The 14999-nt window shown below is 51.5% G+C and overlaps 1 protein-coding gene and 1 pseudogene across 1 annotated transcript; one reads left to right on the plus strand and one right to left on the minus strand.

The window, feature by feature from the left end:
- Window positions 1-1156: 1156 nt before the first annotated feature.
- LOC470219 (glyceraldehyde-3-phosphate dehydrogenase-like) lies at window positions 1157-7020 on the minus strand (annotated as a pseudogene).
- A 257-nt stretch (window positions 7021-7277) lies between these two features.
- Window positions 7278-10061, plus strand: MCHR1 (melanin concentrating hormone receptor 1). The gene is given in 2 exon segments (NM_001012438.1): window positions 7278-7635; window positions 8846-10061. Coding segments are annotated over 2 exon segments (1269 nt in total). The 5' UTR covers window positions 7278-7346; the 3' UTR covers window positions 9826-10061.
- Window positions 10062-14999: the final 4938 nt, after the last annotated feature.

A 14999-nucleotide genomic window follows, 5' to 3' on the forward strand; every position in this document is an offset into this window, starting at 1 on the left:
TTTAGAGAAAACCAAATTAAGACAATTGGTACCAGGAGTGACAGTAGAAAGAAGGGGACCTCCCCCACAACTCCATCCAATTGAGTTTCTGGAATATATCAATTACCAGTGAGAAGCCAACAAGGATTCCATTGCTGGTGGTAAATAGGGGGCTTAACAACCCTGGCCTGGTGTGCAGTAGCATCATATTGACACTCTTACCTGTGGTTGGTTGAAATGAAGCATAAGTGGAAGAGGAAACATTGAACTATGCAGTAGCTCTAGATGTGAACAGTGTGGGAGCTGCGGTAATTATAAGGACTATGGAGTTAGCTGGTTTTTGTTAACTGCTTTGGAAGACTGGAAGAAAAAAATGGCAGACTCTGTGTGCAGTGGCTCACACCTGTAATCCCAGTACTTTGGGAGGCCAAGGTGGGCAGATCCTGGCAGAACCAGGAATTCAAGACCAGCCTAGCCAACATGGTGAAACCCCATCTCTACTAAAATACAAAAATTAGCTGGATATCTGGCAGGTGCCTGTAATCCCAGCTACTCAGGAGGCTGAGGCACAAAAATCACTCGAGCCTGGGAGGTGGAGGTTGCAGTGAGCTGAGATCGGGCCATTGCACTCCAGCCTGGGTGACAGAGGGAGACTCTGTCTCAAAAAGAGATAAGAAAAAAAAAATGGCAGAGTCACATAACAAGCTATCAATTCAGGGCATACAACAAAAGCCAGAAGGCCTCCAAAGCAACAATGAGACCCTCATCTTCTGCAGCAATAAGGCAGACATTGCTGAGAATAAGACCCAGATTCTAATTGTAAGAGTTGCAGAGGTGCAAGAAAGATGGAATATGGGCAGCCCTAACACATCACCAAAGCCAAAGTCAAGTCCCTGATAGGAAAGGATTGGAACCCTGATGCCTAGCAGGGGACATCTGGGTGTACTTGAGAACACTGAACCCCCAGATTTCTCTGAACCCCCTGAACATTCCAGGCCAGCAAAAGTAACCCTCTCTCCCTTGCTAGAGGAGAGCAGCCTGCCCTTGTCTGGAAGTCATGCTAGGATTCAACTGACTTGCAAGAGGATGTTTTTCCTCAGATATGCTCCTCATTTCCTCTCATTGTTACTTCTCCTGACTCTTTAACACTCGGAAGTACAAGGGACTTTTTTTTTTTTTTTTTTTTTTGGCAAAGTACAGGGGACTTCATTAATGGTACATGACAAGGTGGGTCTCCATAGGCCCCACCCTATTCAGGGGTCTGACATGGAAACTGTGTCGAGGGGAGATGCTCAGTGTGGTGGGGGCTGAGCGCAGCAGGGCTCCCCAGCAGCTGAGGGCCCCTCTCTTCCTCTTGTGCTCTCACTGGGATTGGTGGCCTGGGGCTCTTACTCCTTGGAGGCCATGTGGACCATGAGGTTCACCACCCTGTCATACCAGGAAATGAGCTTGACAAAGTCATTGTCGAGGGCAATGCCAGCCCCAGCATTGAAGGTGGAAGAATGGGTGTCACTGTCAAAGTCAGAGGAGACGACCTTGTGCTCAGTACAGCCCAGGATGCCCTTGAGGATCTCCCTCAATGCCTGCTTCACCATCCTCTTGATGTCACTGTATTTGGCAGGTTTCTCCAGATGGCAGGTCAGGTCCATGACCAACATGTTGGTGGTGGGGACATGGAAGGCCATGCCAGTGAGCTTCCCATTCAGCTCGGGGATGACTTTGCCCACAGGCTTGGCAGGAATGATGTTCTAGAGAGCCCTGCAGCCATCACACTACAATTTCCCAGAGGTACCATCAGTAGTCTTCTGGGTGGCACTGAAGGCATGAACTGTGGTCATGAGTCCTTCCATGGTGCCAAAGTTGTCATGGATGACCTTGGCCAGGGGGGTTAAGCAACTGGTGGTGCAGGAGGCATTGCTGATAATCTTGAGGCTGTCTCCATACTTCTCATGATTCACACCCATCACAAACATGGGGGCATCAGAAGGGGCAGAGATGGTGACTCTTTTGGCTCCCCCATCTAAGTAAGTCCCAGCCTTCTCCATGGTAGTGAAGACACTGGTGGGCTCCATAACATAATCAGCACCAGCATCACCTCCTTTGATTTTGGTGGGATCTCATTCCTGGAAGATGGTGATGGGATTTCCATTGGTGACAAGCTTCGCGTTTTCAGCCTGATGGTGCTGTGGAACTTGCCATGGGTGGAATCATACTCGAACATGTAGACCATTTAGCTGAGGTCAATGAAGGGGTCATTGATGGCAACAATATCCATTGTGCTAGAGTTAAAAGCAGCCCTGGTGACCAGGCACCCAATATGTCCAAATCTGTTTACTCCAGCCTTCGCTTTTCCCTTGGTGCCTCAGGGACGCAATTGGCGCTGCATGAGAAGATGCAGCTGTCAGTCGAACAGGAGGAGCAGAGAGCCTGTCATTGCTTCAGACTCAACAACTGGGGCAGGTCTCAGTGTTATAGCTTGGGATGGGAAATACAGCTTCTGCTTTTGGAGAAAATACTTCACCCATGAGGACCAGGACCAGCTAATAAGGACTGGGAGAAATAAAGGGACTATGTGTGGGAGTGGATCTTTTTTTTTTTTGAGAGAGGGTCTTGCTTTGTCACCTATGCTGAAGTGCCATTGTGCAAACACTTCTCTCTACAGCCTCAATCTCCTGGGCTCAAGCAATCCTCCTGCCTCAGACTCCCAAGTAGCTGGGACTATAGTCGCATGTCACCATGCCTGGCTAATTTTTAATTTTTTGTAGAGAGGGCCTCGCTGTGTTGCCCAGGCTGGTCTTGAACTCCTAGGCTCAAGCGATTCTCTCACCTCTACCTCCCACAGTGCTGGGTTACAGGTGAGAGCCACCCCATCTGGCCAGAAGTGGATCTTGAGGGTGCTAGATGATGCAAATATAAGGTTGAAAGGAGAGAGTTTTGGCCAGGCGTGGTGGCTTATGCTTATAATCCCAGCACCTCGAGAGGCCGAGGCAGTAGGATCCCTTGAGCTCAGGAGTTCAAGACCAGCTTGGGCAACATAGCAACACCTTGTCTCTACAAAAAATTTTAAAAACCAAAATTAGTTGGGCGTTGTGGCTTGTGCCTATAGTACCAGCTACTCAGGAGGCTGAGGTAGGAGGATCACTTGAACCGGGGAGTCAGAAGTTGCAGTGAGCTGAAATCTCACCACTGCACCCCAGCCTGGGTGACAGAGTGAGCCCCTGTCTCAAATAAAATGAGTAGGCCAGGTGTGGTGGCTCACGCCTGTAATCCCAGTATTTTGGGAGGCTGAGGCTGGTGGATCACTGGAGGCCAGGAGTTTAAGACCAGCCTGGGCAACATAGTGAGACTCCATCTCTACTAAAATTAGCCGGGCATGGTGGCACATGCTTGTAATCCCAGCTACTCTGGAGGCTGAAGCCAGAGAATCACTTGAACCAGGAGGCAGAGGTTGCAGTGAGCTGAGATCATACCACTGCACTCCAGCCTGGGCGACAGAGCAAGACTCTGTCTCAAATGAAAAAATACATACATAAATTAATTAATTAAAAAAGAAAGGAGATAGTTTATTGACAGGGGAGAACTCTCCTGCAACGCAGGATGTAGCTGGAGCCAGTCCTAACATGCTTCTGGGATAGCTCCATGAAATGGTTTACAATAATAAGGTGGGGATGCTGGGATGGCCATTGCAGAGTTTTGGGATTTTTTGTGCATAGTAAAATACACATAAAATTTGCCTCTTCACTTTATATATTGTGGTAGGATATACGTAACATAAAATTTACCATTTTAACCACTTTTAAGTGTCCAATTTAGTGGCATTAAGTACGTTCACAATGTTGTGCAGCCATTATCACTGTCCATTTCTAGAACTTTTTTTTTTTTAAGATGGATTTTCGCTATTGTTGCCCAGGCTGGAGGGTAATGGCAAAATCTCAGCTCACTGCAACCCTCACCTCCCGGGTTCAAGCAATTCTCCTGCCTCAGCCTCCTGAGTAGCTGGGACTACAGGCACGTGCCACCATGCCCGGCTAATTTTTGTATGCTTAGTAGAGGCAGGGTTTCACCATGCCAGCCAGGCTGGTTTCAAACTCCTGACCTCAGGTGATCCGCCTGCCTTGGCCTCCCAAAGTGCTGGGATTAGAGGCATGAGTCACCACACCTGGCCAGCTACACACTTTTAAACAACAAGATCTCATGAGCACTCACTCATTATCACAAAAACAGGAAGGGGGAAATCTGTTCCCATGGTCCAATCACCTCCCACCAAACATGCTTCCTCACTTCCTTAAGGACTTTTCTGGAAGTGCTTCTCAGTGAGGCCTTCCTCTACTGCAAAGAGCTTCCCCTGCCACAAAGAGCTTCTTTTTTTTTGAGACAGAGTCTCGTTCTGTCGCCCAGGCTGGAGTGCAGTGGCGTGATCTCAGCTCACTGCAATCTCCACCTCCTGGGTTCAAGCGATTCTCATGCTTCAGCCTCCCAAGTAGCTGGGATTACAGGCGCTTGCCACCACACCTGGCTAATTTTTGTACATTTAGTAGACACAGGGTTTCACCATGTTGGCCAGGCTGGTCTCAAACTCCTGACCTCAGTCAATCCACCCGCCTCAGCCTCCCAAAATGTTGGGATTACAGGCGTGAGCCACTGTGCCCGGCCAAGACTGATCCTTTCAAAACATGTCTGATCATGTCTTTTCTCAGCTGAAAACCCCCTGGTGACTCCCATTTCCCCTAAAGGCAAAGCCAACGTGCTTATACTGGCTGGCAAGGCCTGGCAGAATCTGCCCTTCCTGCTCCTTCCTCTCTGTTGACAGCTCCTGCTAATCTCTACTATAGCCACAGTGCTCTCCAGAGTCACCCAGCACACTCCTGCCACAGGGGCTCTGCACTGACAATTTCCATGGCAGGGAATGCTGGTCCTCCAGAATATTTCTTCTTTTTTTTTTTTTTTTTTTGAGACGGCGTCTCACTCTGTCACCCAGGCTGGAGTGCAATGGCATGATCTCGGCTCACTGCAATTTCCACCTCCCGGGTTCAAGCGATTCTCCTGCCTCAGCCTCCCAAGTAGCTGGGACTACAGGCGCCCGCCACCACGCCCAGCTAATTTTTATATTTTTAATAGAGACGGGGTTTCACCTTGTTGGCCAGGATTGTCTCGATCTCTTGACATCATGATCCACCTGCCTCGGCCTCCCAAAGTGCTGGCATTTCAGGCGTGAGCCACTGCGCCCGGCCACTCCAGAATATTTCTAAGCATGCTTCCTCACTTCCTTCAGGACTTTTCTCAGAGAGGCCTTCCTTGATGATCAATCCTCTATAAAATGGTAACCTCCACCTCTCTTGGTATTCCTGGGCCCTCTCACCCTGCTTTAAGTTTTTTACAGCAATTGCCAATATCATAAGTTATCTTTATGTGGAGTATATATTTTTTCTTTCTTTTTTTTTTTTTTTTGAGACGTAGTCTCGCTCTGTCACCCAGGCTGGAGTGCAGTGGCGTGGTCTTGGCTCACTGCAAGCTCCGCCTCCCGGGTTCATGCCATTCTCCTGCCTCAGCCTCCCGAGTAGCTGGGACTACAGGCACCCGCCACCATGCCCGGTTAATTTTTTGTATTTTTTAATAGAGATAGGGTTTCACCATGTTAGCCAGGATGGTCTCGATCTCCTGACTTCGTGATCTGCCAGCCTCGGCCTCCCAAAGTGCTGGTATTACAGGCGTGAGCCACTGCGCCCGGCCATATTTTTTCTTTTTTCTGAGACAGGGTCTTTCTGTGTCGCCCAGGCTGGAGTGCAGTGGCCCAATCTCAGCTCACTTCAATTTCTGCCTCCTGGATTCAAGCGATTCTCCTGCTTCAGCTGCTTAAGTAGCTGGAATTACAGGCAGCTGCCAACATGTCCGGCTAATTTTTGTATTTTTGTAGAGACGGGGTTTCACCATGTTGTCCAGGCTGGTCTTGAACTCCTGAGCTCAAGCAATCCACCCACCTTGGCTTCGCAAAGTGCTGGGATCACAGGCATGAGCCACTGCACCTGGCCCAACCCCGTTCTTCAGAATCACCCTGCACACTTCCTGCCGCACGGCCTTTGCATTGGCGATTTCCACAGCCAGGAATGCTGGTCCTCCAGAATATTTCTAAGCATGGTTCCTCACTTCCTTCAGGACTTTTCTGGAAGCGCTTCTCAGTGAGGTCTTCCTCGATGATCAATCCTATATAAAATAGCAACCTCCACCTCTGCTGGTATTCAGGGGCCAGCTCACCCTGCTTTAAGTTTTTCATAGTAATTGCCAATACCATGAATTGTCTTTTGAGGGGTTTTCTGTCTCCCCCCAACTTGAATGCAATCTTCATGAGGACAGGGACTTTATCCCCCACCCACCCCCCCCTTTTTTTTCTTTTTTTTTTTTTACTGCAAAACCTAGAACAGTGCTTGGCAGGTAGTAAGTACTCAATAAATGTTTGCTGGATGAACCCAATAAGTAAACAAGACAGAGGACACATGTAGGGATCCATCCGTGAACCTCGACCCCTGGCTCCTGAGTCCGGCAGTGGGTGCAGTGGCAGCTCCTGTCTGTGAGGGCCCCAGAGGCTGGCAGCAGGATGCCTCCATGGAAAATTCCCTTAACGCCTTTGCCTCTGCAGCTGTTCCTCTGGGATGATCTCTTTGGGGGATCATGCTCAGATATTTGTCTCAAAGAGTCCCAGGCCAAACCTCAGGGGCCTCAGAGCGTTTAGAAAAATAACACCTCTGTGAGCTTGGTCCAGGCAGATCCCATGCAGAGAGGAGTTTGTCTCCTTCCAGTCCCCGAGGTCCTGGCTATTGCCAGCATGGAGTGACCTGTGTCACCTCTGAGTGCCAGGCAAGGGTTCAGCAGCCGACGACTCAGCTTCTGCAGGATGCTGGCAGCATAGCCAGCGAGATAGTTGGAAGCCGTCAGGGCACAGGGAAGGGGCCGAGGGTGCCCTGAGTGTGCATGGGGGGCAGCCCTGCTGCAGTCCAAGCCTTTGATTCCCAAGCTGTGTGCACAGTTTCCCCTGGACTCTGCCATGTGGCCCAGCCACCCATACCTGGAATAGGGGCTAAGCCAAGCTGCTCTCTCCTCCAAAGGGAGGCAGCCTGTGTGCTTTGTCCGTTTGCCTTTGCAGAGACCTCGATCCTCACGCAAGGCAAGCAGCAGCCCCTGTAAGCGCACGAGACAATCCCAAGTGTCAGTGGGAAGGAGATCCCTTTCCTGATGGGGCTGCCTGTGTCCAGTCCCTCCCAGCTTCCCCAGGGCCCTGGGGCTCTGCAGGCATTCAGAAGTGGAAGCCAGCCACAGCCTGGGACTGAAGAGGTTAATGTGCATCTGCCTCCGAATGTTAATGTGTCTAGGTGATGTCAGTGGGAGCCATGAAGAAGGGAGTGGGGAGGGCAGTTGGGCTTGGAGGCGGCAGCGGCTGCCAGGCTACCGAGGAAGACCCCCTTCCCGACTGCGGGGCTTGCGCTCCGGGACAAGGTGGCAGGCGCTGGAGGCTGCCGCAGCCTGCGTGGGTGGAGGGGAGCTCAGCTCGGTTGTGGGAGCAGGCGACCGGCACTGGCTGGATGGACCTGGAAGCCTCGCTGCTGCCCACTGGTCCCAACGCCAGCAACACCTCTGATGGCCCCGATAACCTCACTTCGGCAGGTGAGTTGACTGGGAGCCCTCCATCCTCTGGGCTGTGGGTGGAAAATGGGAAGGTTTCACCCCTGAGCCAAACTGCTTGGGAAACTTTATCACAGTTCTTGGGGACAAGATCTGTGGTCTGCTTTGCTCAGAGGGGCAGGAGAAAAGGGGGCAAAGGTCCGCAGGGGCAGACGGGCAGGAGCAGAGCAGGGGGCGAAGGCATATTCAGAATGGCAAGGAAGGGGGGCCAGCCGCGAGGCAGCAGGGGAAGGCTCGCTGCTGGGTTCCAAAGATGCTTGGCAGAAAAAATTCCAGGCTGGAAAAGCAAGCGAGAGAAGCTGGAGGGTGGTATGTGGGAGACAGCTGGGGGCTCACTCCTGCACTGTTAGCCTCAGCTTTTTACTCGCACTTGGATGATGAGGTCTGAGACATCCTTACTGCCACCTGGGAGAGGCCCTGGGAAGGGAAGACTTCACGGAGCCATGAGGGGATTAACTTTTCTGGTGAATTAAGCTTCCTGACATTTCCAGAGCTGCGGTGCCCTGGGATTCCAGCTTTGAAGGAGAAAGGAAGGAAGGAAAAGAGGAAAGGCTTATGTGGATAATTTTTCCAGGCTGCTGAGCTGCAACAGACAGTTTCTGTCTCTGCTTCACTCAGGAAGCCCAGGCTCAGAAGATACCAATCAAGGAAATCCCCGCTAGGAAGCCTGGGGTAGGGAGAGCTGCTGGCTTGACCAGGGCACAGCCGGCAAAAGCCTCTACAAGACAGTCACCCACAGAGATGCCCAAGAATCAGTACACAGTTTCCAACCAGAGATCTCCAAAATGAAACACTCAGGGCTACACATAGGAAAAGCACACACACACACACACACATACACAGACACTTACTTTTGTGTCCTTCTGGCTATGCTGACAAGGTTTCCTGGTGAAGCCCGGGGCTCACAGAGTAATCTCTGCAGACAGCTGTGGTTCTTGCCTCTGGTGCCTGCAGGAGGCAGGCATGTTGTGTCCTTCCAAGACAGATGGCTCAGGGCACTCTGGTAGGATTCACCAGGAAACTCATGGAGAAGGGAAAAGGGACAAGATTAGCAACAGTGAAGGGAGGGAGAATGGTGGGAGAGGATTCCAGATGAACGGTGGGTCACTGGAGGCTGAGCATGCCAGCAGGATGTCAGTTCTCAGAGCAAAGCCCATGTCAAACAGCCAACGCTTGCTCCTTCTGTCCCCAGGATCACCTCCTCGCACGGGGAGCATCTCCTACATCAACATCATCATGCCTTCGGTGTTCGGCACCATCTGCCTCCTGGGCATCATCGGGAACTCCACGGTCATCTTCGCGGTCGTGAAGAAGTCCAAGCTGCGCTGGTGCAACAACGTCCCTGACATCTTCATCATCAACCTCTCGGTAGTAGATCTCCTCTTTCTCCTGGGCATGCCCTTCATGATCCACCAGCTCATGGGCAATGGGGTGTGGCACTTTGGGGAGACCATGTGCACCCTCATCACGGCCATGGATGCCAATAGTCAGTTCACCAGCACCTACATCCTGACCGCCATGGCCATTGACCGCTACCTGGCCACTGTCCACCCCATCTCTTCCACGAAGTTCCGGAAGCCCTCTGTGGCCACCCTGGTGATCTGCCTCCTGTGGGCCCTCTCCTTCATCAGCATCACCCCCGTGTGGCTGTATGCCAGACTCATCCCCTTCCCAGGAGGTGCAGTGGGCTGCGGCATACGCCTGCCCAACCCAGACACTGACCTCTACTGGTTCACCCTGTACCAGTTTTTCCTGGCCTTTGCCCTGCCCTTTGTGGTCATCACAGCCGCATACGTGAGGATCCTGCAGCGCATGACGTCCTCAGTGGCCCCCGCCTCCCAGCGCAGCATCCGGCTGCGGACAAAGAGGGTGACCCGCACAGCCATCGCCATCTGTCTGGTCTTCTTTGTGTGCTGGGCACCCTACTATGTGCTACAGCTGACCCAGTTGTCCATCAGCCGCCCAACCCTCACCTTTGTCTACTTATACAATGCGGCCATCAGCTTGGGCTATGCCAACAGCTGCCTCAACCCCTTTGTGTACATCGTGCTCTGTGAGACGTTCCGCAAACGCTTGGTCCTGTCGGTGAAGCCTGCAGCCCAGGGGCAGCTTCGCGCTGTCAGCAACGCTCAGACGGCTGACGAGGAGAGGACAGAAAGCAAAGGCACCTGATACTTCCCCTGCCACCCTGCACACCTCCAAGTCAGGACACCACAGCACGCCACCGGGAGAGGTGCTGAGAAAAACCCAAGACCGCTCGGGAAATGCAGGAAGGCCGGGTGGTGAGGGGTTGTTGCAATGAAATAAATACATTCCATGGGGCTCACACGTTGCTGGGGAGGCCTGGAGTCAGGTTTGAGGTTTTCAGATATCAGAAATCCCCTTGGGGGAGCAGGATGAGACCTTTGGATAGAACAGAAGCTGAGCAAGAGAACATGTTGGTTTGGATAACCGGTTGCACTATATCTGTGAGCTCTCAAATGTCTTCTTCCCAAGGCAAGAGGTGGAAGGGTACTGACTGGGTTTGTTTAAAGTCAGGCAGGACTGGAGTGAGCAGCCAGGGCCATGTTGCACAAGGCCTGAGAGATGGGAAAGGGCCCGATCGCTCTTTCCCACCTCTCACTGGTGTGATGGAAGGTGGCCTTTCTCCCAAGCTGGTGGATAATGAAAAATAAAGCATCCCATCTCTCGGCGTTCCAGCATCCTGTCAATTTCCCTTTTGCTCTAGAGGATGCATGTTTATTTGAGGGGATGTGGCACTGAGCCCACAGGAGTAAAAGCCCAGTTTGCTAGGAGGTCTGCTTACTGAAAACAAGGAGACCTGGGGTGGGTGTGGTTGGGGGGTCTTAAAACTAATAAAAGCTGGGGGTGGGGGGCTTTTGCAGCTCTGGTGACATTCTCTCCACGGGGCACATTTGCTCAGTCACTAATCCAGCTTGAGTGTCCGTGTGTTCTGCATGTGCAGGGGTCATTCTAGTGCCCGGTGTGTTGGCATCATCTTTTTGCTCTAGCCCTTCCTCTCCAAAATAAAATCAAATAAAGGAAAATCTCCACCCACATCACTCTGGATGTTCTTGTGGACTTGGGGGTGGGTGTGGGCTGGGGGGGAAGGTGGGCAGCAGAAAAGAGAAAGAGGGGTCACTTGGTTGTGGAATTTAGATCTTGGTTCATGCTGCATTTTTAGGAAGCATGATGCAGGGATCTGTTTTTCTGAACCCACAGGGAGGATTCAGTGGCATAAATGGAATTACTGGGGATTCATTAGATTTTGCAGTTCTGCTGCTGGGCTTGTTCTTGGGACTCAGCTTCCTGTCTTCTGCACAAAATCCCCTGGACTTTGTTGTCATCAGTGATGACTCCTCAGGCCCCAAGTCCCAACCCCCACTCCCCCGCCTCAACCCTCACCCCCGCTGAGTCACCAGCCGCAGAGCCAGCTCTTAGGGCAGCTGAAGCCTCTCTGCTTCCTACAGCTGAGATCTGGTGTGGGCACCTTGAACAGAAGATTACAGCCGGGGCCACTGGGAGGCAGCCACGACTGCTGCTTGGCTGCTGCTTCTTGGCGTCTTCACTGAGAGGGGACTGGGAGCCGTCAGTGCAGTGCTCAGCAGACCTTACTGAGAGAGCGGGAGAAAGCTGCAAGCATCCTGAAAGCAGGGGCACCAGCACAGCCTGTTCCTCTTCAGAGCTGCAGCAGGGAGCCTCTTCAGAAAACTTCTGGACAGCTTCCTTGGGTCCTGGGGACTTTTTTTTTTTTTTTTTTGAGACAGAGTGTCGCTCTGTTGCCCAGGCTGAAGTGCAGTGGTGTGATCTCTGCTCACTGCAAGCTCCGCCTCCCAGGTTCACACCATTCTCCTGCCTCAGCCTCCCAAGTAGCTGGGACTGCAGGCATCCGCCACCACGCCTGGCTAATTTTTTGTATTTTTAGTAAAGACGGGGTTTCACCGTGTTAGCCAGGATGGTCTTGATCTCCTAACCTCGTGATCTGCCTGCCTCGGCCTCCCAAGGTGCTGAGACTGCAGGCATAAGCCACCGTGCCCGGCTTTTTTTTTTTTTTTTTTTTGACACAGGGCCTTGCCATGTTGCCCAGGCTGTAGTGCAGGTGACATGATCACAGCTCACTGCAGCCTCGACCTCCCAGATTCAAGCAATCCTCCCACCTCAGCCTCCCAAGTAGCTGGGACCACAGGCGCACACCATCATGCCTGGCTAATTTTTTATATTTTGTAGAGACAGGATCTTGCCATGTTGCCCAGGCTGGTCTCAAACTCCTGGGCCCAAACAATCCTCCCACCTTGGCCTCGTGGAATGCTGGGATTACAGGCTTGAGCCGCCACATCCGGCCCCTGGGGAGCTCTTTATCACAATCATTAGTATTTCCTGGCCTGTGTTCCCCTCCACCCAGCACCTGGGGAGTAAAGAAGCTGATGGTTATTTTCCTTACTCACTAACAGTAGGGTCTCCAGCTGCCACCGGTAACTTGAAATCTATATTAGACGCACACTCAATAAAAGAAGATTCTGGCCAGGCGCGAAGGCTCACACCTGTAATCCCAGCACTTTGGGAGGCCAAGGCAGGTGGATCACCTGAGGTCAGGAGTTCGAGACCAGCCTGGCCAACATGGTGAAACCTCATCTGTACTAAAAATACAAAAATTAGCCAGGCATGGTGGCACGTGCTTGTAGTCCCAGCTACTTGGGAGGCTGAGACAGGAGAACCACTTGAACCCAGGAGGCAGAGGTTGCAGTGAGCCGAGATTGCACCATTGCCCTCCAGCCTGGGCAACAAGAGCGAAAACTCCATTTAAAAAAAAAGAAAAAAAAGAAAGAAAAAGAAAAAAGGATTCTTAGGGAAGCCTTGAGGCAAATCCAAAAAGACCCAACTCCTAGCCACAAACGTGATAAAAGGAGGTCTTCCTGCATCGGGTTTGTCTACTGGAAGGCTTCCCTGGGTGTCCATCAGCCCCAGCCCCTGCCTGCTCCTCACTCCCTCTCACCTTCCAGCACTCCAAGGAGGAATCCCAGAGAGGAAACAAGTGAGACGGCCTCTCCCAGGGAATGCACATCACCAAGTCAACAGCTCACAGTGGGTGGGTGGGTAGGCACACGCCCAGCGAAAGCCCCAGCAGCTCCTGGGGAAGGGGGCATCCTGTCCTTCAGCTCTTAACCCCACACTGAAACAACTGAAATGGAAGCAGAGTGGGTGGAGTCATGAAAGTGGGTGGGTAGCAATGTAAACCTTCCAGAGGGGAGAGGCGGAGGGGAGAGATGAGTTAGGGAGAACAGGTGGTCGAGGGGAGAAGTGGGGCAGGGAGGCTTAAAGGGTGGGGGATTACGATGGGAGCTGCCACCACCACATCTCTCCCCAGCCTGATCCCGCGGTAACCGGGACACACTTGCGATGTGGATGAGGGTAAGCACAGGCAGAGGTGAGCGCTGGGTTGCTGGCGAGGCATTTTCCTGACATCGCTGGTGGGGATGGTGGACCAAGTGCAGAGCTGGGGTCTGAGGCATGAGGGGAACTTTCTTTTCCTCTTCCTTAAGCCTGGGGATGTGGCCAGAACCTTGGGGAGCTGTGGAGGCCACTGTGAGCTGCAGACAGAGTCCAAGAAGCGGGTGAAGACCCTGCGGTCCATCTCTTTGCTCCTTTCCCTCTTCCCACATTTAACAATTAGTTTCTCCCATGGGGGCCCCATCAAGTCATCTCCTCAAACCTGGCCAGTGCTTCATCCACTGCTGCCTTATCTTCTCCCCAGAAAATACTTCTTCTCCAACTGTGAGGATTATGCTCCGAAACTACCCCCCAGCACCCGGTAGACTTTCACAGCTGAGAGACATTGACCTCAAAGTTTAGGTTGCAAGTGAGTCCACAGAACCACTTCCGCACATTGCTGTTCACAAGAGAAGCAAAAAGAGCACCAAACACGGCAACTGGCATTGGGTTTGTGTTTGCTTGTTCCTTTCTGAATCATCAGTTTTCATTTAATTAATTAACTTATTTTTATTTATCTATTTATTTTGAGACAAGATCTGGCTCTGTTGCCCAGGCTGGAGTACAGCGGTGTGATCTCAGCTCACTGCAGCCTCGACCTCCTGGACTCAAGCAATCCTCCCCCAACTTCAGCCTTCCAAGTAGCTGGGACTACAGGTGCATGTCACTATGCCCAGCTATTTTTTGTTTTGTTTTGGTGGAGACGGGGTTCCACCATGTTGCCCAGGCTGGTCTTGAACTCATGAGCTCAAGCAATCTGCCCACCTCAGACTCCCAAAGGGCTGGGATTACAGGTGTGACCCACTGTACCTGGCCTAATATACATATTTATTTATTTATTTTTATTTATTTTTGAGACAGAGTCTCGCTCTGATGCCCAGGCTGGAGTGCAGTGGTGCAATCTCGGCTCACTGCAATCTCTGCCTCCAGGGTTCAAGCAATTCTCCTGCCTCAGCCTTCTGAGTAGCTGGGATCACAGGCATGCGCCACTAGGCCTGGCTAATTTTTGTAGTTTTGGTAGAGACAGGGTTTCACACTGTTGACCAGGCTGGTCTTGAACTCCTGATCTCAGGTGATCTGCCCACCTTGGCCTTCCAAAGTGTGGGATTACAGGCAAGAGCCACCACGCCCGGCCTCTTTTTTATTGTGGTAAAATACACCTAACATAAAATTTACTATTTTAACAATTTCAAGTGTACAATTCAGTGGCATGAAATACATTCACGTTAATGTGCAGCCCTCACCACCATCTATCTCCAGAACTTTTCCATCTTCCCAAACTGAAATTCCATACCAATTAAACACCAACCGGCCATTCCTCTGTCCCCATAACTCCCAGCAACCACCGGGCTACTTTCTGTCTCTGTGGATTTGACTGCTCTAGGAACCTCATATAAGTAGAATCACACAGAATTTGTTCTTTCGTGACTGGCTTATTTCACTTAGCATAATGTCCTCAAGGTTCATCCACGTTGTCATATGTGTCAGAATCTTCCTCCTTTTAAAGGATGAATGAATATTCCATTGTATGTGTATACCACATTTTGTTTATCCATTCATCTGTTGTTTCTACCTTTTGGCTATTGTGAACCTGACTGCACAACTATCTGTTGGAGTCAGTGCTTTCCATTCTTTTCAGCATGTACCCATAAAAATTGCCAGATCAGGCCGGGCACGGTGGCTCAGGCCTGTAATCCCAGCACTTTGCGAGGCCGAGGCAGGCAGATCACGAGGTTAGGAGATCGAGACCATCCTGGCTAACACGGTGAAACCCCGTCTCTACTAAAAATACAAAAAATTAGCCAGGCATGGTGGCGGGTGCCTGTGGTTCCAGCTACTCGGGACGCTGAGGCAGGAGA

This window comes from Pan troglodytes, chromosome 23 (genome assembly GCF_028858775.2).
Source record: "Pan troglodytes isolate AG18354 chromosome 23, NHGRI_mPanTro3-v2.0_pri, whole genome shotgun sequence".
Lineage (NCBI taxonomy): Eukaryota > Metazoa > Chordata > Mammalia > Primates > Hominidae > Pan > Pan troglodytes.